Source organism: Cyberlindnera jadinii (assembly GCF_001661405.1).
Source record: "Cyberlindnera jadinii NRRL Y-1542 unplaced genomic scaffold CYBJAscaffold_16, whole genome shotgun sequence".
Taxonomy (NCBI): Eukaryota; Fungi; Ascomycota; class Saccharomycetes; order Phaffomycetales; family Wickerhamomycetaceae; genus Williopsis; species Williopsis jadinii.
In genome coordinates, this window is record NW_017963667.1 from 69,088 (window position 1) to 95,136 (window position 26,049).

A 26,049-nucleotide genomic window follows, 5' to 3' on the forward strand; every position below is an offset into this window, starting at 1 on the left:
GATGAAATTTTGTATATTTTATACATACATGAGTTAATTATCTTTTACTTTTGAAGTAATTAGTAGGTTTTGCTTGCTTTGTTTGACTTTGGGTTTCTAAATACCTAAACCTCTGCCTTCGATACTGATTCCTCCTCTCTTTGAAGTTCCCTTTCTACCTGATAATTTCTGGTTGATTCTCTTGAACTGGTCGTCTCTGTTCAGCGACGAGCCAACACCTGCGGTGGCAATGGATTGTTGAGACTTGTCAACATTGGACCTTGGTGCAAATCTGTAATCAGTAACTGTTGGTGCTGGTGCAGCTGCTCTGTTTCTTCTAGCAGCCTGTTGTTCGTAGATGGTCTTGTCAGCTTCACGTTTACGCTTCTCCTCGGCAGTCAACTTGTGAGGCTTATTTGCCTTTAGTTTCAGTCTGCGGGCATCAAAATCAACCCCGTGGATTCTCTTGTCCCTATAGTTATCACTTGCACCAATGATAGGTCTTGTCCAATCAGAAATCAACTTATCAGCCACTCTTTTGATCTTTGGCTCAACTCTTTTTGACTTCTGATAGAACAACAAGATCTTACCGATACCCGATTCTCTCAGATGGTTTGTGTTGATTGGCAACTTCAGCAACGCGGTAAACAACGTCTTTTGGATCTCGTAAGAAGGCAGCGACGCATCAGGCAATGGTTCCAACCACTGTCTAACCTCGGCGAGCAGATTGTTATCCAGGATAACTTCCGCCAAGTTCACCTTACTCAACACATCGCGCACTTTTGGCAACAGCTTCACCTTGTTGATTGCGATACCTGAGCCGTTCTCGATGAGCTCGGCGTCCTTCTTTGCCGCCGCGTCCATCTGTTGTTTTAGAATCTGAATCATCTCATCGTCGTCGTTGGTCAGGTCGTGCTCGTCTTTTCTACGACTGATCTTCGGTCTCTTCAGCGCCCTTTCAAACTTCTCTTCGAGTTCCTCGCGCCTCTTTGTGGACTCATCCAGCGTTTGATGAGGAAGAGCGGCCTCCCTCTCTTCGAAATCGTCTTCCACGTCTCTCTGTTTCCTCAAAGGCCCTGTCTGTGAGGCCTCGGTCTTACGTCTGCTCGCTTTCAGCTTTGACAGCTCTGTGTAGTCGAGAAACGTGTCGTTCTCGTCAACGTCTGAGAGGTTGTCCTCTTCCTCGTTGTCTTCTTGTGCTCCCTCTGGCGCTTGCTGTTGTTCTTCCCCAGCAGTCTCGGTAGTTTCACCCTTCTCAGGATCTTCAGCTTCACCAGCTTCGCCAGCCTCCTCAACTGGCTGCTCCTCAACTGGCTGCTCCTCAACTGGTTGTTCTTCAACCGACTGCTCCTCAACTGGCTGTTCTTCAACCGGCTGCTCTTCAACCGGCTGCTCCTCTACTTCCTGTGATTCTGCTCTCTCTTCGTCGCTCATTGTTCTCTCAACGATCAGCCGCCGTGGTCTCAATCGCTTTACCGCCCTGTCCCTGGGGCCACTGTGCTTTGTGTTTACCGCTGAAGTTTCCCATTTTCAAACTTTCCAGGTAATTCCGACACGCAACGGATCCCGAATCCTATTTCCGAGATTAAATCATTCCGATCTCCAATTCCGAGTTCCGAAAACTGGCCTCCACTTGGTCGGTGTGTGGGTTTTTTGCCTTTCTCTACCGCCATCGCCTGGCTCCTTTGAGAAAATCGTCCAAAATCTTCCAAAACACACACTTTCCACATCTCTCAAACATCACCAAGCAATTGGATAAAAAACATATACACAGCACAGAAGAAATGTTCGGTGGAGGTCAACCATTGTCTGACGAGCAGAAGAAAGCTCACCAAGCTGCTACAAACAACACGCTCTACACATCTTTGGCGATCGGTGCCACCTTATGGCTTACCCCTATCATTGTCCATTTTGTTCAGAAGCAATTGAAATGATCTCTTCCTTGGAGCTCTGAGCACTATATACACATATGCGTGTGCTTTGTCTTTCTGTCATGTACATATCTGTTGATGATCTTCATTTGAACCGGTACGGAATATAGGATACTGCCGTAACAGGCCTTCATGGAACGTGTGTTTCTTGAAGGTGGTTTGCAGCACTTGATAATGATTCTCAATGAAATTCTCCATTATACCGTTGTATTCGCTAAGAATTGTAGGATGGCTCCATGTCCGTTGGTGCCTGTCAAAGTGGAAGCCCTTGAAATCGTGGAGGTAGAGGCTCCTTCTGCCGTACTCCCTCAGCAGAACAGGTTCAACGTTGTTGGGGATATACACGATGGTCCCTTCAAACACCGTTGGAATCAACGGTGACAACTCGCTCCAGGTGTAGAAATGGTTATCCTTACACGATATTAAGGAGTTGTTCGTTATCGACAAGTTAACCTTGTGTGCCATTTCAGACTCATACACCTCCAGTTCTGTAATTGCGTCCGGCTCGTGATATGGGTTGAACACCTTGTACAACTCTTGAGTCTCGCCATCTTCCAGATCACTAGGCAACTGGCTATCAGTGGTGAGCGTGGTTATATCGATATACAGCCCTGTCTGTGTATCTATGAACCTGGCGTCGATCTTGTTGTCAGAGTCCTTCACCCTATTGGCAAACCACGGGTTGATGTCGATGACATATGTTCCAATGGCATCCACATCTGTGAAGTCGAGCACCAAAGTGTTGTTCAGTTTCACCAGCTCCATGAACGATTTGGCGGTGACCTGAACGTCCAGATCGTCATCCCAGGGGAATATCAGCCCGTTGAAGTAGTATCCTAGTAACGAGCCATGAGCAATCCAGGTTTTAAGCCCATACGCAGCGGTGAATCTCGACCATGCGCGTACAATACGGTGTAACGTTGAAACTCTTGCAATTGGAGTCAGTTTACACTCGTAGAACCGTGCCTCATAATGAGCCAATCCCCTTTTCTTCACAAGGATCCCCTCCTTGAAGTACCTGTAGTGCACATCCTCCATCGGGGTGGAATCAAGCATGAAGTCCTCTCTGGAAAGCTCCATAGATTGGTGGTGAACGACACCACGGCTATTGCCCAGTGTGGCATTGATAAGCTCTTGCAAGGAATCGATCCTTTCAGGTATTGAGGATAGTACAGACTCACCAGTGTTGTATTCCACAGGGTATAAGCGGGAATCGTACGAATTCAGCGTCATGAGTTGTTCAATCGGATGTCTCTCCAGCCAATATTGACCAATCTCAGGTTTGGCAGACACGTTCAAGAGGTCATTCCAGCTGTTTATTGGGATAGAGCCGTCACCGCCTTTGGCCAGGTACGATAGCACTGCAATCGGGAAGTCCCTTGGGTCAAACTGACCGCTGTGATGTTCCCAGCTGACACCCGCGCTGCTGATGTTGTTGTTGTTGTTGTTGTTGTTGTTGTTGTTGTTGTTGTTGTTGTCCAATGTTGATAATGACCATGGCGTCGTCACTATCTGTGTCGACTCGATCGAAGAATCCTCGAGCCAATGACTCCTATACAACCATATGAGTATGGACACCACCACCGGGAAGACCGTTATTGCCTTCTTCGCCATCTTTCCTCCATTCACCTCCCCGTGGGCGTTATTGGCTCACACGCGAGTATTCAGCGGAGTTTTCCTCCGCCTGTTTCTCTTGTTCAGCATCAATATTCGACTCCAAGCTACGCCTCCAGCCAGGAATGGAAATAAATAACGTTGATATGTAGGTTATATAAATAAATATTCAATAAATATGGTGAAGTTTGAACTCAAAAGACAGGAGGACAGTAAACACACATTCACAAAGTGCCCTCCTTCTTTGCCAGTTCGTACGCTTTCAAAGAAGGACGGTCTTCAATGTTTGGTCTATAGAGTGGCTTCTCCTTCAGGTGGATCTGCTCGCCGTTAGGGATCTTCTTCTCCAGCCCCAGGCTCTTGAACACACAGCTGTTCAGCAGAGTCTCCGCTTTTCTACACTTGAACAGCTCGTGGTTGTTGTTGTCCAGGCACTGCCAATGAAGACGGAACGACTCAGCACAGTTCTTGTTCAGGTCTGCGATGACGCTGCTGGCACAACGCGTCACACGTCTACCTTCCTTCAAACACTCAACCTCGCCAGACTTGCTCTGCTCCTTGCAGAGCATGAAGTCATCGTTATAAGCACCACAACGGTCGCCAATGAAGAAGGCAGCTGACTTCAGAGGAGCAGACGTGGCCCCGATCTCCTCAACCTCCGGAATATCGGCAGGCAGAGGAGTCGGGTCGACCAGCCATTGGTGGCTCAAGCTTGGTTCTCTCTTATTGGCCATCTCGCTATTCTCGTTGATGTTCTCGGATGCTGTTCATCAAAGGAAGGGAGAAAAGGTTGTGTTTTGGATTTTCATTGGTTCTTTCAGGGGGGTTGGAACACACACAAAGAAGAAAAAACTGAGGTAAAACGAATTCGCGGGTGTGTTTTTCTTATATGGTGGGAGTTCAATTCTGTCTTTCCTGTTTAGGAAGTCAACCGTTTTTCTTTTGTCCCTTCCATTTGTCTTTTGCAATGGAAAAGTAAACAAAGGGACAAACTTTTTTTCCTCCAGTAGTGCTGTGGACATTGAATATCCATTGGACAAAGGAAGAAGGAGACGATGTTTGGTTCGACGAATAGTGGAGGTTCTCTGTTTGGTGCTAAGCCAGCTGCCCAGGCCGGTGGGCTGTTTGGTAACGCTGGTGCGAGTGCTGGTGCAACCACTGGTGGTGGGCTGTTTGGTGCCAATGCTGATGCTAATGCTGGTGCTAATGGTGCTACAAATACTGCTATGAATACCTCTGGTGGGCTCTTTGGTGCTAAGCCAGCCACGGCGTCAGCAGGTGGGCTCTTTGGAGCATCAACTGCGAACCAACAACAGCAGCAGCCAGCTAGTGGTGGGCTGTTTGGTAACACTCAGCAGAAGACCCAGACAGGTGGACTGTTTGGTAGTAATCAACAGCAACAACCAGCTGCTGGTGGGCTGTTTGGGAGTAATCAACAACAGCAACAGCAGCAACAACAGCAACAGCAACAACAGCAACAGCAACAACAGCAACAGCAACAGCAACAGTCCTCCTTAACGTCATCACAACCAGCGTTTGCCTGGTCCCAACAGAATAATCAACAAGGAACACAACAGCAGCAACAACAACAACAACAACAACAACCACTATCATTCACATCTGCCTCCAACGATAAGGCCCAGGCTAACAACAACTACGCCATAACCATCCAAGAACAGCTCAGCAAAGTGAAGTCCTCGTGGGACCCAACGTCTCAACAAACAGTCTTGAAGACTTACTTCTACAACAAAGTACCTGAGACACAGGCAGCTCTATATTCAAAGCCCATCAACGAGGACGAACAATGGGACAAGGCATTTGAGTCGAGACCATCGAATAACCTGATCCCGGTGCGTGCTGTAGGGTTTGAAGACCTACAAAAGAGATCGCAGACACAGGTGAACCATGTGGCACAGGCAAGAGTTGTTCTACAGCAGATCAGTGACAAGTACAAGATGTTGAGTGATAAGCACGAGTTGGATACTGCTTCACGAATCGTCGCAGCAAAGGCTAAGCATACTAGAATCTCTAGAAGAATCCTAAAATTGGTGTCCACTTTAGCTGTGCTAAAATCAAGAGGTTATCAACTATCACCATCAGAGGAGAAACTGATCCAGAACTTTCAAGAGCTACTGGATAAGTCTCAAGACCCTTCAGGCCTGGGCAAGACCAATGAGTTATGGGCAAGATTGGCAATTTTGAAGGAAAAGGCAAAGAGCTTGAGCGACCAGATGGACAAGTCTCTGGGTTTGAATAGCCACGAACAGGCAGACGACTTGACTGATATTGACAGTAAACAGAGACAAGTGTTGATGATTGCACAGTCGTTAGAGGAGCAACAGAAGGGGCTAAAGTACTTGTCGGAAATTATTAAAGAGGATAAGGCTACATTGGAGACACTATCTAAGTAATTGTCTATTATCTGTTACTATGCCAACCCCCTCTAATCGCATATGAAGAGTCATTGCTTTGATACATAATCTCCCGTTGTAATAATCATAGGCGTACACACCTTCCGATCTATTCGTACTCTCCATTGGTCACCATGGTCCGAGACTTTGAAGAACGGGTTCGTGATGTTTGCCACTTCAACATCTACCAAGTGGTTGTTGTCCCCGTCATCTGTCAACTTGATAGATCTCGTAGCATCAGCAACCCAGTTGTCCGTGTTGACCGAGTCCCGTTGGCTGAACTTGACTATTCCGACCACTTTTTCCAAGTCTCGAGATAGAGCAAGTTTCTTCCTCTCCCTCACCCCCTCAGTCTCGTCACCTCTCAAGGGTACTTGCATCACGAACATCGTCTTGCCTTTCAAGTGTTCATACGTCGACTCCGAGATGAGGTCTCTCCATTGTAATACAGGACCGTAGTGCTTGCTCAATTGACTATGAATCCATCGCAACTCGCTGATAGATCGCTGAGGTATGGCAAACCGTATATGGCCAACAATCACTGGCACAAAGGGCTTCAATGACATCTGCCTAATACACGCTAATGCTCACCGAAATGGGAGCCTACTCCTGGCTCATTTTGGTCAACGTGTCGCCGGAGATGAGCACACTTGGTGATACATCCAGACACCACCACCACCACTGCTAAGCTGGTACTACGCTACGTCTGATGGTATCTACAATTGATACTGGTTGGATAACTCAGGACACGGTGTATCTAAGGGTACATGGGCCTTGTATGAATCCTCAATTGTATATTTCACTGATGCTCAGCTATTGTGCAAGACGGTAGCACGACTGCTAGGTGAGTCCGGAACTGCCATTCTCTCTGTTCATATTAAGCGGTGTTCTATTCCAACAATTCGGCCTCCATTCTCTGTTCTCTGAGCTTATTGATACGGTTCACTAGAGCAATGAGGCCAACACGCTCAGCAACCTTGGCACCAGCCACCAAAGCCTTATCCTCCTTCAAATCCTGTACCAGTTTCCAAGCGTGCGTGCTCTTCTCCTCGGAACATGCCTTGACAAAGAGCTTCAACAATGCCCTGTCGTAAGCAATTGCGTATTCGTTGAGCCTCTCCTCGTCATTTTCAAAGCTTTCACCATCATTGGCCAACGTCTCGCCGAGTAATGAGCCCATCGTCTTGGCTCTGAGGAACTCCTCCTCAGGGTCTTCAACGTCCTCCTCTGTATCCTGTGTCATTGGTATTCTAATCTCCATCTCTGAAGGTAATGCCAGGGGATAGGTTGGGTACTGCGATCCTCTGATGATAATACAGTTCAAGTTATCACCTTGAAGGCCCAGTGGCCAGACTTTCAAGTCACCCTTACCACCAACTTGGCGCACCCTAACATCGGAATCCAGCACTGGGACCCACCTTGCCTGCAATGGATTACGCCAGCTTGAAAGTACCAAGACAACACCATCATTATCAACAATTACAGGGTCGCCGTATGCGCTGAAAAACACTCCTCTGAAGAAGTCCAAGCTAGAGCCCAATTCCACAGGTAACACCAGATCTCTTTGTAGAAACCTGCCTTCTAAATCTTGCAGGTTGTAGATCAACTGCGTTTGATTGGACAAGGACACAGAGAAGATGTAATTGGAGTTCGTTGCAGATGCAATGATTGGCGATGACTTATAAATCGATTGTGCAATTCCAAAGAGCGAGAAGGATCTGATGTAACCAGCCGATGAGCATACAACGACGACAGTGTCACTCAGAGATACAGAAGTCAATATCTCTTTGGCCTTTGTAGGTATGATTTTCTCCCATGAATCTGCAACGTTGTTATGTGGTCTGTAAAGGACCCTGCTAGCCTCTTTGCCCTTGCCAGAGAATCCTAGTAGAATACCATCATTGTTCAAGGCCGCAAGGTCATATCCGTACAAGTCATCAAAGTGGTACTCCCTGTGTTCAGAGGTGTCGAAGAACGATACCGTTATGGAGTTGTGAGTGTCCTGTTTAACAGTGGATACGTATCCAACAGAGTTCATCGTTAAATATCGTCTATCTCCAATGTATGGTGTACACCCTTGGCTGTACGGTTTGAAATCAACCTTTCTCAAGGCTGGTACGCCAAACGATACCTTTGGTGCACTTTTCCTTGGTCTTGATGATAGATCGTCTTCATCGTCATCTGCTGTTCTCTTTCGTGGAATGGCATATCCATCTGCATCGTCATCTGCGTCGATGAATCCGTCATCATCAACAAAGTCTCTGAGGTCCTCGCCAGTGTCAGGCCCATCGTTTGATCTCTCGCTAAAGAGATTTATATCGTCTTCTTCATCTCCATCTGATCCTTGGTCTCCCTCTTCCTCATCAGCAACAAGATCATCCAGTACGGAAGTGTTTGCCCTTTGGTTCTGCTTCTGTTTCAGTTCAACAATCTCCTTGAAATAAAAGATATCACCTTTCAATGACCCAGCAGCTAGATCAAGCTTACCATTAGAGACAGGAGACCATGATAAGTTGATGATCTTATTGGGCAATTGTTCGTCAAGCTCTGGTTGTCTTGAATCTGGATCCCAAACAATCAGCCTATTGTCAAAATCTGCTGATGCTAAGAACGAGCCATCTGCACTCCATTCCAACGCTGTGATTGGTGCTTTGTGTAAGCTAACAAATGAGTACACTTGTCCGTAATTCTCGTCGCTATCAAACACCTTTATGGATCCATTCTCACATGGAACAGCAAATAGCGAGCCGTTTGGGTGCCATGCAACTCGACCAGTGGCAAAATTATCCACGGTTGTCTCATCGTCATCCTGATATATCAAAGATGGGATTTCTCCCTTGATTGAAGTGATCAATCTCGGCTCCTCAGACGACAGAGAGAAGAACGCAATAGCACCGTTGGACAACGACAGTGCAACCAAGTCTCTCGTCTTGTTATACGATATGTCGTGCACCTGGTCTTCGACTTTGAACTTGATGATCTGTGTGATGTCGTTCACATCGACGATCTGGACCTCATCATCGTCCCCAGCAGCGATCAACTTGGTATCACCGTGGGTGAATTGAACACCTCTAATTGGCAACGCACTTCTGACAATCTTGCTCAAGCTCTTCTTCCCTGAGATTGAATACAGCTCAACTTCACCGATCTTTGAAGCAAGCGCAAACTTATCACCACCAGAGACTGCGATGTTGGATACTTCATCTACAATGTCGAACGTGTCTGGCTCAACATCGTCGTGTTCAGTTTCATACACCCTCACAACACCATGAGAACCAGCAACGATCAGCTTATCTCCAGCTTTGGAGTACCCAACACGCGTGTTTCCACCGGTGGAGAATACGCTCCTTATCTCTGGTTGAACCATTCTTCCGAACTTGTCGATTTATCACCTTTGAATATCGAATTGGATGGAGATGACGCGTAAAACCCATCAATGAGAAGCTGGGATTTTGACCAACAGCCTGGCCGAGTTTACGCGTACGCGTGTGTCTTGGGTGTTTGGGTGTTTTGATGTTCGGATTATTAGGTGTTCAGGTGTTTGGGTGTCCAGGTTATTAGGTGTCCAGATGTATACACATAAGACCCGTGTGCTCAATTTCACACCTTGCTTAGATATAAAAACACTCAGTTGACGGAGTCTCTTGCAGGATCAGAGACTAACTACCCCCATCATGGATCTCGACTTTGAAGATGAAGCGTTCCCCTACCCAAACAGGATCACAAGGGATACCTTTTTGAAGGATTTACACGTTGATCCTGAGAACCCAACGCAGTCCATAGCCAACATCAAAGAGATCCCGTTTGACGTTGACAAGTTTCTCTACGAACATTATAGGTATAGTCAATTGGACGAGCTGCAAAAGGAGCTGAAAGCACTCGTCACTGAACTGGACCAGGAGCTGTTCGACATGGTCAACAATGACTACTTTGACTTCATAAACCTGGGAAAGACGCTTGACGGAGGTGAGGAACTTGTGGATCAACTGAGAGGGGACGTTTCCAAGTATAAGAAGAAACTCGTTGACGAGGACGCAAAGCTCAAGATCTCCAAGGAGCATGTGGAAAGGTCGTTAAGTGATATTAAGAAACTTCAGCAGTTGAAGGTGAGTTGACGTACACCGGTTTCCATACGCATTATTCCCTCGGGGAACATAACACTGACTGTTATCGTCTAGCAACATGCTCAGAACATGCTTCTGCTTGACAATTTCATCACCAAGTTTGAAACTTTGTTGAACCAGAATAAAGAGACGTAAGTACCAAACACCGTATCTCATCTTCATCCAATACTGACAACATGGGGGTGGTCTCCCCCCCCCCACACACACACATAGAATCCAAATAGAAGTTCTGAAACAGCTAACGTCCCTATATCTCACGATCCACCAGATCGTCGCTTCGCTGCCACAGTACCAGTTCGTCCTGCACAAGATGGCCACCATCAACATCCTGAGATACGAATTCAAAGCCGTGCTCAACGAGTATCTCAGAGGCATACGCTCGCACAACCCCTCCTTCAAAGAAGTCGTGGACGTCCTGCGCATATACTCCATCATCGGAGATGAATCCACAGCCGTGGAAGTGCTGAAGGAGTCAAAAAGAGACGAAAACGGTGTATAATTGGAATCCCATTCACTCTACTAAGTATAACCATCTCGCACGCTGCGGCCCCTACCGTGCTCATCTCATCGATTACGTAATCATCGTCCACCGGCGTAGTTCCTACGCTGAGCTTCAAGCTCCCACTCACACGCCCAAATTGGCCAGAAACCTGTAAGCCTTCCACGCCATTGGCTGTTCTCTCTGCTGAGTGCTCTGTCCAGCAAGTTTGAATCCTTTAGCTTCACCGTGAAGGCAACGAGCCCGTGTAATTTTGCATCTAAAGCCTGTGCACGGTGAGAAAGCTGAAGGGAAAAAATTTCCCGAGCCTTCTTCCCAACTACAGCGTAGAGGGCATAAGAGGCAGATAAACAAACAGGTTTGCAACGATGGCTGGGGATCCGTTTCTGAGAGATCCGAGCAAGAAGAAGAAGAGAAGCAGAGGCGGTAAGCAGGGTGCTTCTGTACAGGCGAAGAAGGCACGCCGTGATGCCGAGGGCGATGAGGAGATCTCTGGAATCAGTGGTTCTGAAGATGAAGCTGGGAATGTGTCTTACGATGAGGGAGCGTTGGACGGGGGCGAGAGCGGTGTGGAGGACGAGGACAGTGAAGCTGAGTTTGCTGGGGAGAGCGCTGCTGACAAGCGTCGTCGCCTGGCTAAGCAGTACTTGGAGAACCTGAAGCAAGAGGTTGGTGGTGACTATGACTTTGACGCGAAGGACCTGGACGACGAGATCATCTCGAAGAGACTGAAAGAAGACGTTGCAGAGACCAAGGGCCACGTCTACAGATTCATTGCGGACAATCTGTTGTTGTCAGATGTGCAGCCTTCGATCACCAGAATTGGATCGAAGGCGTTGACGGGATTATCTGTGCGATTCCCATATGCATATACAATTTCAAAAGATACAGAGCTGGTTAAATGGGACATCAGCGACTTCAAGAAGAAGCCATTGAGGTTGAAACACACCAAGGGTGGTAAGAAATTCACACAGATCGACTCTGATCCTTCTAAGAATGGACACTCGGATGAGATTCTCACGGTTGCTGCGAGCCCTGATGGAAGATACGTCATCACCGGTGGAAGAGACAAAAGAATCATCGTATGGAGCACAGAGGCATTGGCATGTCAAAGGGTGTTAGAGACTCGTGATCGCCGTGGTGAAGTTATGGGCCTTGTGTTCCGTCGTGGATCTGATCAGCTGTACGCTGCATGCGCAGACCTCAAGGTGAGAACCTATAGCATAAACCAGTTTGCGCAGTTGGAGATCTTGTACGGTCACCAGGACACTGTGGCGGATATAAGTGCACTGGGACAAGAACGTTGTGTCACTGTGGGATCGAGAGATCGGTGTGCCATGTTGTGGAAAATTGCCGATGAGACGAGATTGACCTTTAGAGGTGGTGAGAATGAAAAGAAGAAGAAGAAGAAAAGAAGAGATGACGATGAGATGGATCTCGATGATAAACAAGAAGAGCATGAGGAGAAGTTCTTTGCGGAGGGCAGTATCGATTGTGTTTCTATGATTGACGATACCTACTTTGTTACAGGTTCTGATAACGGAAGTATATCTCTCTGGTCCTTGGCAAAGAAGAAGCCAATCTTCATCCAACACTGTGCTCATGGTGTGCTACCAAGTGTCGCAAGTGATAAGGCTTCTGCAGAGAATGATCCAGCATTAAGAGAACAACAAGTTCCTCAGCCACAGCCTTATTGGATCACTTCACTCCATGCAATTCCCTACTCCAACGTGTTCTTCTCTGGATCTTGGAATGGAACCATCAAAGTTTGGAAGTTGGAGGACAATTTGAGATCTTTTACACCATTGGGTGAGCTGCCTAATGCCAAGGGCATCGTCACAAGAATCGATGTTGCAGAGAGTGGACCTCATGGTAAGGAAAGCATCAGGGTCATTGCTGCAATGTCCAAGGAGCACAGATTGGGACGTTGGATAGACGCTGGTAGAGGTGCTCGTAATCACATATACTCTGCTGTTATTGATCAACAAGTGATTAGCAGATGAGATGTTATATTACACACACATAGCATACATACACTGTACTCTCTACAACAAGTTCTTAATAGTTGTTGCGGTCGCAAATAAAAGTCCTTTTAATATACAAAAATATCACATATAAAAAAGAAATAGCAAGGTATAACAAATCAAACAAATAGAGCTGAATACAATCTTGACATTAGAAAAGTCAAGATATTGAAGAAGTCAAAGGAGATTGGGACGAAAGGGACAAAAGTGCTAGCATTCTAAAGACAACAAAAGGATCAGAGCACTCACGAAAGCGACACAGGATAGTTGTAGTACGAGCGTATTCCAATAGAGATTAGAAGTAGGTTTGATAAACCAAGAAAGGACATATTGGAAAGCATCAAATCAGAAAAGACAAGGACAATATAAAAAGGCAAGGAGACGGTCGTGATGGTGGAAATCAAGTGTAAAAGAGGGAAATGGCAGGGTATTGAAAGTTCATGTTGTTGAAAGCAGTAGTGTGTTCAGGCAAAGATGAATATTAGAGCAAAGCACCAAAGACGATACCGAAAACACCAACCGTGAGAGCAAGTGGGATCTCACGCACAGCAGCCAAACCAGTGGAAGCACTGGTGGAGTTTGACGCACTCTCCACTGTTGCAGAGGAAGAGATGGAAGTCAAAGAAGCTGTAACCTCCTCGAGGGAGCTACTTGGAACAGCAGTTGTAGTGTTGAACGAAGTAGAAGTGGTAGAGTTTGAAGCATCTGAAGCAATGGCCAAGAGACCGTTAGCTCTGGACAAAGACAACGAAGAGGAGATGGAAGCCTCTAAAGCTGAAGACACTGATGCGACAGAAGCGACTGAAGCAATGGAAGCGTTATAAGCTGAAACAGATGATTCAGAGGCCACTGATTTTGCAGAAGCTGAAGCGACTGAGGCAGATGAGATAGAAGCCAACTCGGCAGCGTAAGAAGAAGCAGATGCCACTGAGTAAGCAGATTCGACGGAGGCTTCAGAAGCAGATGAAGCAGATGCAACAGAGTATTCTGAAGCAAGGGAAGCGACTGACTCGGCTGATGCAACAGAGGCAACTGATTCGACGGAGGCAGCTGATTCAGCAGATGCAATAGAAGCAACTGATTCGACAGAAGCGACAGAAGCCTCGGAGGCCTCTGAAGCCACAGAAGCTGCTTTGGCCAAAGACTGGACGGAAGCGACAGAAACAGCTGAAGCCTCAGAAGCAGCTGACTGGACAGAGAGGACACTAGCAGCTGAAGCTTCGGAAGCAGCTGAGGCAGCTGATTCAATAGAAGCCACGGAAGCAGCACTCACAGCACTGGCGGAAGATTGTTCAGCAGCGAGAAGAGCAGCAGATTCCTCAGGAGTCAACAAGGTATAAGTGGTGTAGATTGTCGACGTGTAAGTTGTCGTTGGCTCAGCAGCAAGGGCAACTGAGGCCAAAGCAATCGGAATAATAGCGTTCTGGAAAAGCATTTGTAGCTGGTAGAAATTCACGTGTTTGTTTGGTAATTCTTTTCTTGCAATTTACACAGGGTGTTTCTGAAGATTCTGTCAATAGTACCGTTTGTTGTGGTTGTATGATTAGAACCCGTTAGACGTATGTGAACACTCTGAAAATGATAAAAGGAATGACTGGAGTGTGTTTTCGACTTCAAATAACGAAAGGGATTGAATTCAATAGAGAGATGATGATGAAGAAAGGGAAAGAGAAAGGTTAAGAAAAAAAGGGGGGCCGTATGAGAATGATCAACTCGAGATTCTGAGGGTTGTTGATTCTTGCCAGTAGGCCTCTACTTCCTACTGCGTGAAGCGCCTGGGAATGCAGACCATGCAGCGGAATGCATAAAAAGTCCACAAGAAAAAGGCTAAAATGTACAAGCCGGTCCGAAAATGGGATACTGTAAATATTGGAGCCACAGCAACACATAGTTAAGAAAAGTTTTCCCACCCAGGTGATGTTGAGCGAAATGCATCAACCGTACAGAATTCCACTTGTATTTGCTGCCGTCCGCACCATTCAGGTGACCTCCAAGATCCCAATCGGGAATCGTGTTGCCCATTTGGGACTCGGGTCGCACTTTTTTCCCTACTTTTGACGGTGCCATTGCACTTTTTTGTAACGGCTGACCAATCAGAAAACACCAGTGGAGAATGGGAGATCTCGGTGAATTCAGGGTTTGGCCACCTTGTCTATGGCTACCTACTTTGCTACGGTGTGCGTTTGAATGAAATGAGGTTTGAATTTCAAGCACACAGAGATTGTCAGTTGGTGGGCATCAATTGTTCTTATATTACCCAAACGGTGTAGAACAAGGAAAAAGAGAGGGTAAAGCGAATCGAGGCAGAGGCTTAGTTGTTGTGTTTGGGGTTGCCAAACTGTGCGTTGTCACTGTAAGTTGCAAACGGAGAAGGAAAATTTTTTCAAAGGGGGGTGAGACAAAGTAAACAAACAATTTCACCAGGGTAACGAAATTTCTCATCCAGATTTGTTCAACTTCTCCAAACAACCACATTGACGTTGGCCGTATAATTGTGCCACACAGAGTTTGAGACAATGCAGATTAGTAGCATGACCGTGTCACTCCTGGTGAACGGTGAACAGTAGCACCACCCTGTTATGGGGAAGGAAAACGCTCTATCCCGTATACTGGCTTATGCTACCACTACGCTCCAATCATCGCTCATAAAAACTGTAAACAAAATGTGCAGCCACAGTAATTGCCCTGGAAACCGTGTTGATCACTTTTTAGTCTGTGTGTGTTTTTAGTTGTGACTGCTCGCGTGACACAGCCCGTTGTTTAACCCGAACACCCAAGCAATACGCGACAAAATCCACGCGTATATGCACCGGCGCGCTTGTTAGAGTTTGAACTTTGCTGTGTTGTCACTTGGACGCGTATCACCACGGGTCTTTGGTACTTTCCCGTTGGCCAACCGTTACCTTTTCATCCGTACATCGTTATTGGTCAATGTGGCACATCTTGTGATTCATGGTGGCATCGTACTTTAACCGTGCGTTGGAAGGCCTCACTGTGATTGGACGAATGTACACGGAAACACGAAGGAATTGGAGAAAGCCTCTAATTGGCGCGAGACCTGTACGTGGCTCCACAGTGATGCTCTGTTTGCTCACAGGGGAACTGCGGAACTGCCACAAGGCATGTTCAACTCCTCAAAGGTCTAACGGACGATGCCTCTTAAGCGGAGCGTAGACATGTATCAAGGACAAAATATGCCACAACACCAAAATTGTGCTCGTAATCCTTGGTAAGCAAGGTGCTTGCGTGTCTTAATGGTCCATCGCAGTCAGAGTCAGTAGATCTTGTGTGAGGGTGTGTGTTTCTTGGACGTCAGCTCTTCCAGGATCGGCGTTTGGGATTGATTGACCTTATGACTTGCTCTCTTGTTGATTCACAGCCCTTTTCTGTCTCTCTGTCTACAGATACGCTACAGTATGACACGAAAGATTGTGATAGTCTCTCACGCCGTAGTACTTCACCATTAGACGGAGGTTGCAATTAAAGAACGTTTGATCAATTTAAAACGCCCGCATCGCTCAAACCTTTAAAGCAGACTAGTCATGACTAATTAAGTGCTCTACAGTTTAATCTCCAAACCCTTGGAGACACAGATAAAATAAGCGTGATTTACGAACCCACAATATGATTCAGTGCCGTACTTTGAAGATCCCGGATCTGCTTTCAACAACTGTGACGGCAAATGTACGCTGAGATACCAAGATGGCCAACAAGGCATCGTGTCTGATTCGTAAATCTAGCCTTGAATCAATTTAATAAGTTTGTACAGTGAAACGTATTTATTAATCCGTCATTCAGAGTGTGTGACTTAACGGCTCCCCTAGTGAACCCAAAAAATATACATATTCCATGTCCATCAATGTAAGCCCAGCTGTGTGAAATTTCGTATCCATGAACCCAGCCATGTAAAACTTTCTTACCCAATACCCCAACACGTTTATATGAATATTGATCGACAACGCACATAGTCCAGACACCATGTAACCCCAACTATGGATTGGAATTATTAAACATCCACTTTATCTCCCTTCTCACCCCTGCACACAACATCAAAACTCTCCAAGTTTGAAACGTTGTGTTACTGCAAAACATGGCTATGTCATGGTATTTTGGAACAAGTTACGCTGGTTGACCCGAACTTCCACATCTAACACCAAACATGAGAGAAAGCAACAAAAGCTCACATCCTGGCTTTGACGAAACAAATACGGATTCTCATTGGCTATGAAACCTCAAAATTATCGTGCAGTGGATCGTTTACATACAGAGCTGAACAAGCTCTTCTCCATCATATTGAGCGTCCATTATATAGGCACTTTCTTCCGAAACCAAGCAAACTCCTTTTCATAATAAACCTACTCCTGACACATATTTGCCGTATTATTCTTACGATTATTATTACCACTGCTACTGTTAGTGCCATGGAATACCTATCAGGTGTGGTTCTATCCAGAGAAACGCAGTGGGTCTGTCACTTCGGTTAACCTATAAAATATCCACGTCAGCAATACGGACCACGGGACATCAACGTACAGTTGCTCTAATTGTAGTTTCTCTGCTTGTCCATAATGTGATGCGCTACATTGCTTCTTGCACCGCTAGATCTTTGATGGGAATGTAGACAACAGATTTAAATGCCTAATGTGACTCCTCGGTGCTGTTTACTTCATGTATTCTTTCCCATTTCTGAGTACATACAGACTACATTCCTGTTCACTTCGTATTTAATACATGAGTTGTCGATCTGCTGCTAACAGGAAGCTACATTGAATACAAGTTGCGATGCATCCGAGAGTTCTAAATAAGACTCGGCTCGAACTTCGCAGGTAATTCGAACTGGCCTTTAACCAATTGTTATTTCCAAAGCTTAGGAGGATAAATCGGCAAAAGTATGATGACGAAACATTAAATACAAAACTCTTGTCATTAGACTCGTACCTCTGGGAACAAATTCGGTCATTTCCAGCCAATAAAATAAAGGTTAATTCATCAATACAGTGATGAGAATCGATAAGTTAAAACCTTAACAAATGTCTCACTCCTAATTTTGATGTGTTTCTGGATTGTTTCGCGAACCATCTAACGACGCACTTTTATTATATTCTTTATCCTCAAGCCTGTTAAATTCCTTTCAGGGGACTCAAAGCATACTCTGCCAAACCTGGGCTTAGAAGACAGATTGAGCTAGACGGATATCACTCCAACATTGAGGCTCAAAATGAAGCTGTACTGATGTTTCATGTTCATCGACTTTGTAAGCTCAAGGCGTACTTTTTTGAGATATCTTATTATAAAGCTAGACTCAATTGTACCATGTGGATGTCTCAGTTATGTTACAACCGGGAATTGTGGATACTACTCAACACTCTGTGACTCACTGCAGTAACGCTAACATGTTCAAGTTGTAGGCTTTGCTGTGACATACACCACACCGAGATATGCTGGCTTGATATGAATAAATTTGGGTGCTGCGACGTACCATTGGCCAGCGGATAACATAATGGGTAATTACCTGTTATTCCTAAATTTACAATCTATCAAGTCTGATCCACGTGCTAACTTCATAAATGCACAATCTTTTTTTCTAAATACTCGTGCAAGCCAATGGCCATTTGTTGTTTCTCTCTCTCGTTTTGAGAGAATGGAGATTATCGTTGTGAGTTCAACAGAGCCTCATATAAACCACGTTACTAGGATTTTGAGAAAACCAGCCCATATTTCATCATGTAACATTGTGAAACTGGGTCAATGGTCACAATTCGGCATTGCTGAGTTTTTCAAAATGGCGTTGAATGTAGGATCAAGAACCCGTCTCTCATTGGTGGAGAAGACTGCATTTTTATCCGATGAGGACAAGTGATAATCCAACCCAGGCCAAAAGTTATTGTAAGTGGCTTGTCTTTTGGACCTTCTGATCGGCAATTATCGTCAAAATAATAATCTAACATTGTGCAATGTGTACTTCATACTTCAGTATCAATTTAGAACTGGGTCATTGCATGCAAACATCTGTGGACACATAAGCTGAATCGATAAATCCGGAGTTTAGGACTTTTGTTAGACACAGGACCATGCATTTGAAGTGTCCCCGAGACAAACTGTGACTGTCCAACCCGATGGACAAATTATGTACTATCGATTTGCTTGGACAGTGAGTGTATGCGGTATATAGTTGATATAACTATGTGATCTGTTTGATTAACGTATCTGGGTTGAATACAACAACATAGCTATTGGTCTTCATGATTGGAGAGATATACACTTCCTCAGTTATTGGATTGGAAATATCGGATATTATCGATGGTTACAGAGCACAATAGATGTTTTGATTTTTTATAATTAACCAAATATTTCATGAGAAAATTTAGAACTCCACTTATTCATCCATTTTAAAATAAAACAAAAGAATATGACCATAATTAACCCGAACATTTATTATAGAATTGTACATTATCCATAAATCAGTTGTATTCATCATTCTTTAGAGGCTAATCCCAATGATACTCTTGGATAGGAATTCCCATACCGTTCACCCCTACAACGTGTGACTGATTAAACCCGGACACCGCCGAGTGAAAATGTTTCACCCAATAATTGTGAAGGATTTAGACAAATATATCGGTCCAAATGAATTTCAAACCGTGTACATGTGGCTCACTTCTGGGGTCTGGTCTGTCTCAGAAGGAAATGCCTTCCATTAAAGGACGACACTAGTCAGAGACCACACCAAAGTTGCGAGTTGTAACCCTGTACTATTGTTCATATCTAAAGCACACGTCGCGGACATTTGGATGGCTCTTGAACTTTGCAGCAGAGTATGCTCCTGCATTGCTGAAGAGAGGGGAGTCTTCGGATTTAGTGCTTGAATGGTCATCTGATGAAACGAGTTATGCAATGCCTTTACCATTCACCTAGAGATGGACGCTTTTGGGAGTCAAGCAAAGCCCAGGCGACGCTCATTTCAGTTCTGAGGGAATTCTGTCGGGAGTGTTATAAATGGGAAAGCAACCAGTCTCGGTTGCTGTGGAAAGAAAACCCATGTACAGTATTAAACCTCTAAGAATCGGATTAAGGTTCCTTAATTTACGATTCACAGTGGTAGTGGTATCCATCGTGAAACCACGACGCTCCTAAAGAAGTTAGTACTTGCACATACACTTACATAAATAACTCAACGTCATGTATAAAGTTCTGAACCTCAACTGAATTGATATCGAACTCATGGAAGCTTAGGGCATGGCACTTTGATTCAACAGTCAAAACAACACGATCTGCATTGAACAATGCTACAACGCTTGAAACGCATGCAAGTCTATTCTTTTTTTATCATCGATCTTGCATATTATGTCTGGATTATGGACAAAGGATATGCTTTAAAGCCCTAGCAAGTTTGCAAAGCTAGGGGCTGGAGAGGCCACACACACAACTTAATGCGATATTGCTAAATTGCAGCAAACAAAGTCGTGCGGAATTTTTCAACTTCGTTGATGAAACCAGTACATACGTACTCAGTAATCATGCAGCAACAATGCTCATATGTGGGAGAATTTATTCCCCACTAGTTGTTGACCACTAGTGAACCTATTTCGTCATGGGGATATGTGATGGGTTACATCCAAATAGGGTTGGCGCTGGTGTCATCACTAGTTGTCCATGCTGCTTCGTAACTATAGACGTTATAACAACGGCCAGGAGTTAGAAGTTACAATTAGCTGTTCAGAGAAACAGAGAGTTTGAAACATAGCAGTTCACAGGAAAGTGAAAATTGGGATTATATCCTTGCTTAACAAACTTCTGCATAGCGTACACAGGTCACCATTGCATGAGTTCAAGGCTACTTCGTAACTAGATACATGTGATACATGACTCACATACACATTATGGATGCACATATCGTTTTTTATATTGTCCAGAAATGAGGCAAATGCTTGCGAATCTTGTTTTTTCAATGTTATACATCTGTATGGAGTCACCTGTGACAACCCACAGTTCACCATTACTAAGGATTCAACACACATGACATTACCTAGCGCAGCGCACTTCAGAAGTGCAACGAATATCCTGGAACGATTTGATCAACACAACTAGAGGCCACCCTTGAACATTCAGGGGTAAATGGTAAAGCTGAACTCCGAGTTGTTCCTTCGTGGTTTATACTTGAAATGACTCAGAAGGCTGCTGAAAATCCTCTGCTTTGTTGCTTTCATGCAGATGAAGTTGCGTCTTTTTTTCATCAGGGGAACAACATAGATTGGAAGATCTCTATGCGTGAAACTGGTCTAGGGAAGAATTATGAAATAGCAAACAGGAACGGAAGTTTAACGAAGCTTTTAAACGTACAGCAAAGTAGGACAATGTGCTTATTGTGTTGATGCTGTGGACAGTAATTTCTTCATTTAATCACTGTTAGGAGGTTGATCTGTTAATCAAAAAGGGGTCTAACCTATGATAGAAAACAAAACTTTCTAAGTCTGTTCATGGGGCATCTGATGCATTGATGTAATATCCTCGGAGTTTTTGATCAAAGCAAGAATGCAGAAATAACAATAATTTGTTGGCAATGACGTATTTTGGAAGACCTCAATTTCTTTGGCCAAATAAGCCCCCATATACATTTACATCATCTTGACAATAAGACTAAGTCACTGCTGATTGTAGCCATAATCATATAGTCATTCCATCTCACCATGGTTCTCTAGTTTAAACACTATAAAATTTCATGAATACGTGAAGAATACTGACATCTTGCGGCACCTTTTGAGTCAACACACTGTAGCCTTTTAGCCCAATTATGTAGTTTATGATGTAAATCGCTTGATATACTGAGGCAGTAGCCAAAATTGTAATTGCTTGCTTTTCAAAGTACTATCTGTCGTGAACATTTCAGCTTAACACCTTTGAGTAAACCGTAGCTACCGTTTTAAAGTTGAGGTAAAGAAAGCTTCATCTGTTTTGTTCTGCAGGATTTGCTACTATGAATATTCCTAGGCGATTTGTTGTTGGGTTTGGCGTATTCGATTCATTGAATAACAAACCAATAACTTGGGCTTCGCAGGTAAGCTCTTAATTTGTTGAGTCCAGAATTTGAGGCAGATGATCTTTAAAATCTTGTAAGTACGCATTCGTTTCTCACATGATATACATTTATTAGACCTGATCTACACATTGCAGATATACACAGAAATACGTCACAGTTTCAGATACGACTTACCACATCTAATTGTTTGAGTTACGAAGTGTTTATGTGTGAGTGAAATTTCTGAATAAAGATTCCTTTCACGATAGCAAACAAGCCATTACTATGTTAACATGTGCAGTGATTTGACTGAGCTAACTAATATATGCTTGCATTGCGCTTCATATCCAGTGGAATTCTGATAGTTTTTCCGAACAGACACGGAAAAATAAAAAAAAAGAAGACAAAAATAAAACTACCAGCATAAATGAAAACCTAAAAAGAGCATCATGCATATGTCCACATTTTCAAAAATGTCCCAAATGAGGATTTATGTTCAAGATTGTAGTCTGTTCAGCCGCAAATGTTGTCAAGCATGAAATTCTAAAAGTTTTGCATGATGCTCAATCCAAAACCTTAGTTGATAAGAAGTATCCAGTTAATTCTTATCCTCCACCGCCACACACCCTCGAGAATTTGAAAAAAAAACACTCACACCCAAAATTCAGCATCAGAAGTTTTAAAGTAGAGGAACCCTAGCAAAAAAGACTCTATACATGGCTACATGAAGTTAAAAGTCAATTAAAGTTGAGGAGCTTTTGTTCACCGTTGAGGCGGAGTCATAGAGAACCTCGATTACTGCTAGGTGTTTGGGCTTGTTGACGGTGACGTTATACATTGGTCAATTTGTGCCCTCGAACAAAATCGAAAGCAGTCCAATATACTTGGAAACATCAGCGGTGGCCTCGTGCGAATACAAAGGCATGTTGCTCTGCAGCCGTTATAGAAACGCGTTTTCCTTCGCTTGCTTTGTTTGGATCAAGCCCGACTTTGATAATCACCCGCTCACTGGTCGCCTATGACGATCCAACGTTTTTAGCTGAGTGAATTGTAGACATTAGACATGAGCTGTTCTTCACTCTAGGTATCATTAGAATAATGAAACAAAACTAAATAGGTAATCTAAGAAACCTTTGTACAACGTTCATATGTACCAACGTAATTTTCGGGCAGAATTCGAGGCATTTTATCAACATATAAGATCAACATCTAGATGCACAGTATACATATATATGTGTGTTCTGAATCTTCATTCGAAATTAATTAGGAGCTATGGAACATGTAAAGACACATACACATGACTGAGTAGCCTGCAAGTCACTCCCAAATCATTCAAAAGTGAGCCACTTACATATCCAGTGCCTTTGAAGCAACCTGGTTTCGGAATGGGTTTCATTAATGTCTCACGGACCTAATGTCCAAATTCGACTTGGTTTACATCAGGCACTCAGAACATTGACACTAGCAGTGCCTCGTAGATGACCAATTTGGTGCTGGGGGATATTGGCCCATGTATTTACGTCATACATAGAGAACATGATATGTAAAAGTTGCCCAACAGCTTCATCTCCGATGCATTTGAAGATGAAACTTCCGATCATCTGTGGAAAACTGTATCGGTATGCGCACTCGTAATCACTGGTTACATATACAGATATGTAAGTGTGTGAATCAATTGTCCAATTTGGTCATTTAGGCTTTGTCTGTCTTAACGTCATTGATCTCGGGCTAAAGTTTAAAGACATAACGTTCAACAGCAAAGCAATCAATACACACCCTTTAACTATTACTCATTGCACTTTGGCTATAGCAGTGTTTCCTATCAAGTATATAAAGCCCACAGGGACTTAAAAATTTCGCATCCAAGATCAACAATAAGCTTCTTGAGGTTGAAGCCAAAACATACATATACTTAGTCCCGTCCTTCTAGGTTCTCACGGCGCATAATGCACTTCGATGGTGATTCATTACTGTGCAAGCCGCAAAAGATATATTTTCCCAACTAACCAGACAATGTGACTCTCGCAACTACACAACTCATGAGTGGGTTTCATAACTCAAGGAGCAACACCCAAAATCTCTCGAGGCTGACCCATTTTTGAGCGTGGCTAATCTGCATGACTTCATCATAAAACTTCTCACGGACTCTGCGATTTTTTTCATAGTGTCCATGACGTATTGTTAACCTGACGTTATTGTTGAAGCTTGACAGTTGACTGGAAAGTATAGTACAAATATGTACAAGAATTTTCCCGCCTCACTTTTTGTCTGTGCCGTGGGTGTCCAGGACTGTGCTGAGAAAAATTTCGAAAACAATACATGTATAACCCTTCTATATGTGTAACGGCAGTTAAATGGCTGAACATGTTTTTTGCAAGTTGAATGGCTTTTGTCCAGTACTTGCATTGTAATTTAATGTCTAGACCACGTATGAAGCAAGGATTGGAAAAAAGATGCACATTTCTTTTTTTTTCTTATTCATTATCGTTTCTTTTTTCTGTCGGATAAATTTGAAACTCTAAGCCTCTTCAAGCAGATGTACATGAGTGCACCTTGCAGGACAATAGAGCTACAGGTTGCGAGTTTCAAGAAAGAGCCGGTGGCCGTCCGTAGTTGTGGAAAACCATAATTCTGTGCCAGGTGCTGATGCCTTGTTATGACTTGTTAGTTGCGAATCTTGAACGCCTTAGTGATAAGAGTTATCTCAAGTGTCGCTTTCGACATTACGCTTACAAGAGTTTCTACGTTCAACATCGAATTCACATATGTAGTACATATGGGACCAATGTCCTGACGCTATTAACTCACATTGAGTTCACTCCAGTTTCGTACGGAATCTATAGAAAGCATATATTGAGTAATTAACAATTGCATCTTTGGTCGGCAATTGAACACTAAGTCACGTTCACTAGCGTGCTAGGTGCTTCGACTTCTAAGTGCGGAAAATTTGCGAGCATTTCTTACATGGCATATGCAATAGCCTCATGTGTAAGCATTGGACGCATATTTGGGGTTTTGGAGACGCAGACTCAAAATATTCTGGTACCGTTAAAAAATCACTTGGTTTCAACATAGAGATTTGTTAAATGCCCAAGGGTCTGGACTCCTCAGGGGAATATTAATGAACCATACTAAAGGCCCGGATATGTTATTCGGACACTCAATCGATTAAGTTTCAAATCGCAATCTTTACTAGCGGAATTTCCTTAATACATAACAACCCATATAGATTTGATTATTTTCAAGTGTAAGGGAAAAATGATTGTACTTCATCGGTGGGGTAACCAAGTTCAAATAACCTGAGCTGTTCTCTGACCCAAGGTCAAACTTCTTGTCGTGTCCAGTTGTACGGCGTTTATGTGAACAGAAGTTATAATGTTGTGTACATTCCCTCAAAAGAATATTTATGTACGTATATGGTACTATGAACGATCAGTCAACGCCACTACTGGTAGCAAAAGGCCAGGAGCTGAAGCCCTGAGGGCACAAGGCACCAATTTAATTTGACGAAAAACCAAAAGAAAACTGTACAGTTGGAGCAGTGAACCAATTTAGGTTTGTATGTAATGCCTATAAAATGCAGAGTAGAAAAACTTTGCAACGCCTGAATTCAAATTGTTGATGTCGTTCGATTTTTCCAGCGCGCAAAAGGCCCAATTCAGCGATGAGTGGGAGACAATAACTCCGGGACACGCATCCGCGAACTACAGCTATGTTAAGTTATTCAACCGTTAACTTTTCTCGAGTTATGCTTCAGTAATTAGGGCTGAAAGTATAGCCTTGCTTAAAGCAAACAAAACATTGGATAATAGTGATAGAAAGATACGAGACAAGAAAGGAAGGCAGTTAATTTACTCTGTTTTGCGTTACTTGTTGTCGATCTGGCAGTAACACGTTTACGTAGATGTTGAAATCTTTAGTGATCTTTCCTGTCCAACTGTAACCTACTAGGTCCTAACAAAGAGTCAAGAACCAAGAAAATACCGGGTAAATATAGTTCTCAAACGGATATGGATTAGTGTTTTTTAGAAAGGACAACCGTTTTGATTTAATCAATTGGAGTGGAAACTCTATTATAACGTCAACTTGTGTAGTTAATAGCGTCATTGAAGACATTTACTCGGTAATCGTAATGCCAGCAAGACGGTTGTACCTTTTCGACTCACTTAGGATATGAAGTTTGCTATTTATTAGGTTTTAAAATATGCCGCTGTTTGTTGTAGGTGGACTGCAAGATAGTAGGCAACAAATTTCGTTAGCGTACCACTATACATTAATTAATTCCAGTTACAAATATACACATATTACAAAAATACGAAATGAAACTATTGACATCATCTGATTCGAATATCATTCAAGAGAGGAGATAGAAAACTAACTGCTTGTACACTACCCTCATGTATACAGATCCAAACACCTTAGAACCTGGAAAACTTCAGTAAGTTAAGAAA

At 43.8% G+C, this 26,049-nt stretch overlaps 9 protein-coding genes across 9 annotated transcripts; 3 read left to right on the forward strand and 6 right to left on the reverse strand.

Moving 5' to 3' along the window:
- Positions 1–159: 159 nt before the first annotated feature.
- Positions 160–963, reverse strand: SPN1 (transcription factor SPN1; the record flags this gene model as incomplete). Its single annotated transcript, XM_020212063.1, has 1 exon — positions 160–963. A coding segment is annotated over one exon (804 nt), but the record flags the coding sequence as incomplete, so codon positions are not given.
- Positions 964–1,629: 666 nt separating this feature from the next.
- CYBJADRAFT_186599 (uncharacterized protein) lies at positions 1,630–3,630 on the reverse strand. Its single transcript, XM_020217225.1, has one exon. The coding sequence runs from the start codon at positions 3,522–3,524 to the stop codon at positions 1,971–1,973; it is 1,554 nt and encodes a 517-aa protein (XP_020068525.1). The 5' UTR covers positions 3,525–3,630; the 3' UTR covers positions 1,630–1,970.
- A 6-nt stretch (positions 3,631–3,636) lies between these two features.
- Positions 3,637–4,419, reverse strand: CYBJADRAFT_30838 (coiled-coil-helix-coiled-coil-helix domain-containing protein). The gene has a single exon (XM_020217656.1). The coding sequence runs from the start codon at positions 4,256–4,258 to the stop codon at positions 3,749–3,751; it is 510 nt and encodes a 169-aa protein (XP_020068526.1). The 5' UTR covers positions 4,259–4,419; the 3' UTR covers positions 3,637–3,748.
- Positions 4,420–4,579: 160 nt separating this feature from the next.
- On the forward strand, positions 4,580–5,935 carry NUP57 (FG-nucleoporin NUP57; the record flags this gene model as incomplete). Its single annotated transcript, XM_020213843.1, has 1 exon — positions 4,580–5,935. The coding sequence occupies one exon, from the start codon at positions 4,580–4,582 to the stop codon at positions 5,933–5,935; it is 1,356 nt and encodes a 451-aa protein (XP_020068527.1).
- A 50-nt stretch (positions 5,936–5,985) lies between these two features.
- Positions 5,986–6,501, reverse strand: CYBJADRAFT_175018 (uncharacterized protein; the record flags this gene model as incomplete). Its single annotated transcript, XM_020216644.1, has 1 exon — positions 5,986–6,501. The coding sequence occupies one exon, from the start codon at positions 6,499–6,501 to the stop codon at positions 5,986–5,988; it is 516 nt and encodes a 171-aa protein (XP_020068528.1).
- A 158-nt stretch (positions 6,502–6,659) lies between these two features.
- Positions 6,660–9,342, reverse strand: CTF4 (chromatin-binding protein CTF4). The gene has a single exon (XM_020215728.1). It carries the CDS (start codon positions 9,300–9,302, stop codon positions 6,825–6,827), a length of 2,478 nt encoding a protein of 825 aa, XP_020068529.1. The 5' UTR covers positions 9,303–9,342; the 3' UTR covers positions 6,660–6,824.
- A 241-nt stretch (positions 9,343–9,583) lies between these two features.
- CYBJADRAFT_169341 (uncharacterized protein) lies at positions 9,584–10,619 on the forward strand. Its single transcript, XM_020215729.1, has 3 exons — positions 9,584–10,041; positions 10,114–10,190; positions 10,273–10,619. The coding sequence occupies exons 1-3, from the start codon at positions 9,610–9,612 to the stop codon at positions 10,556–10,558; spliced, it is 795 nt and encodes a 264-aa protein (XP_020068530.1). The 5' UTR covers positions 9,584–9,609; the 3' UTR covers positions 10,559–10,619.
- Positions 10,620–11,133: 514 nt separating this feature from the next.
- RRP9 (ribosomal RNA-processing protein RRP9) lies at positions 11,134–12,543 on the forward strand (the record flags this gene model as incomplete). Its single annotated transcript, XM_020212261.1, has 1 exon — positions 11,134–12,543. A coding segment is annotated over one exon (1,410 nt), but the record flags the coding sequence as incomplete, so codon positions are not given.
- A 79-nt stretch (positions 12,544–12,622) lies between these two features.
- Positions 12,623–14,245, reverse strand: CYBJADRAFT_169343 (uncharacterized protein). The gene has a single exon (XM_020215730.1). It carries the CDS (start codon positions 14,015–14,017, stop codon positions 13,064–13,066), a length of 954 nt encoding a protein of 317 aa, XP_020068532.1. The 5' UTR covers positions 14,018–14,245; the 3' UTR covers positions 12,623–13,063.
- Positions 14,246–26,049: the final 11,804 nt, after the last annotated feature.

Excerpts from the sequence above, each read along its gene's own strand:
- CYBJADRAFT_186599 (XM_020217225.1), bottom strand. The coding sequence starts at position 3,524 with ATGGCGAAGAAGGCAATAACGGTCTTCCCGGTGGTGGTGTCCATACTC.
- CYBJADRAFT_30838 (XM_020217656.1), bottom strand. The coding sequence starts at position 4,258 with ATGGCCAATAAGAGAGAACCAAGCTTGAGCCACCAATGGCTGGTCGAC.
- CTF4 (XM_020215728.1), bottom strand. The coding sequence starts at position 9,302 with ATGGTTCAACCAGAGATAAGGAGCGTATTCTCCACCGGTGGAAACACG.
- CYBJADRAFT_169341 (XM_020215729.1), top strand. The coding sequence starts at position 9,610 with ATGGATCTCGACTTTGAAGATGAAGCGTTCCCCTACCCAAACAGGATC. Across the intron at positions 10,042-10,113 it reads AGAAACTTCAGCAGTTGAAG|CAACATGCTCAGAACATGCT; the intron begins GTGAGTTGACGT and ends GTTATCGTCTAG. Across the intron at positions 10,191-10,272 it reads TTGAACCAGAATAAAGAGAC|AATCCAAATAGAAGTTCTGA; the intron begins GTAAGTACCAAA and ends ACACACACATAG.
- CYBJADRAFT_169343 (XM_020215730.1), bottom strand. The coding sequence starts at position 14,017 with ATGCTTTTCCAGAACGCTATTATTCCGATTGCTTTGGCCTCAGTTGCC.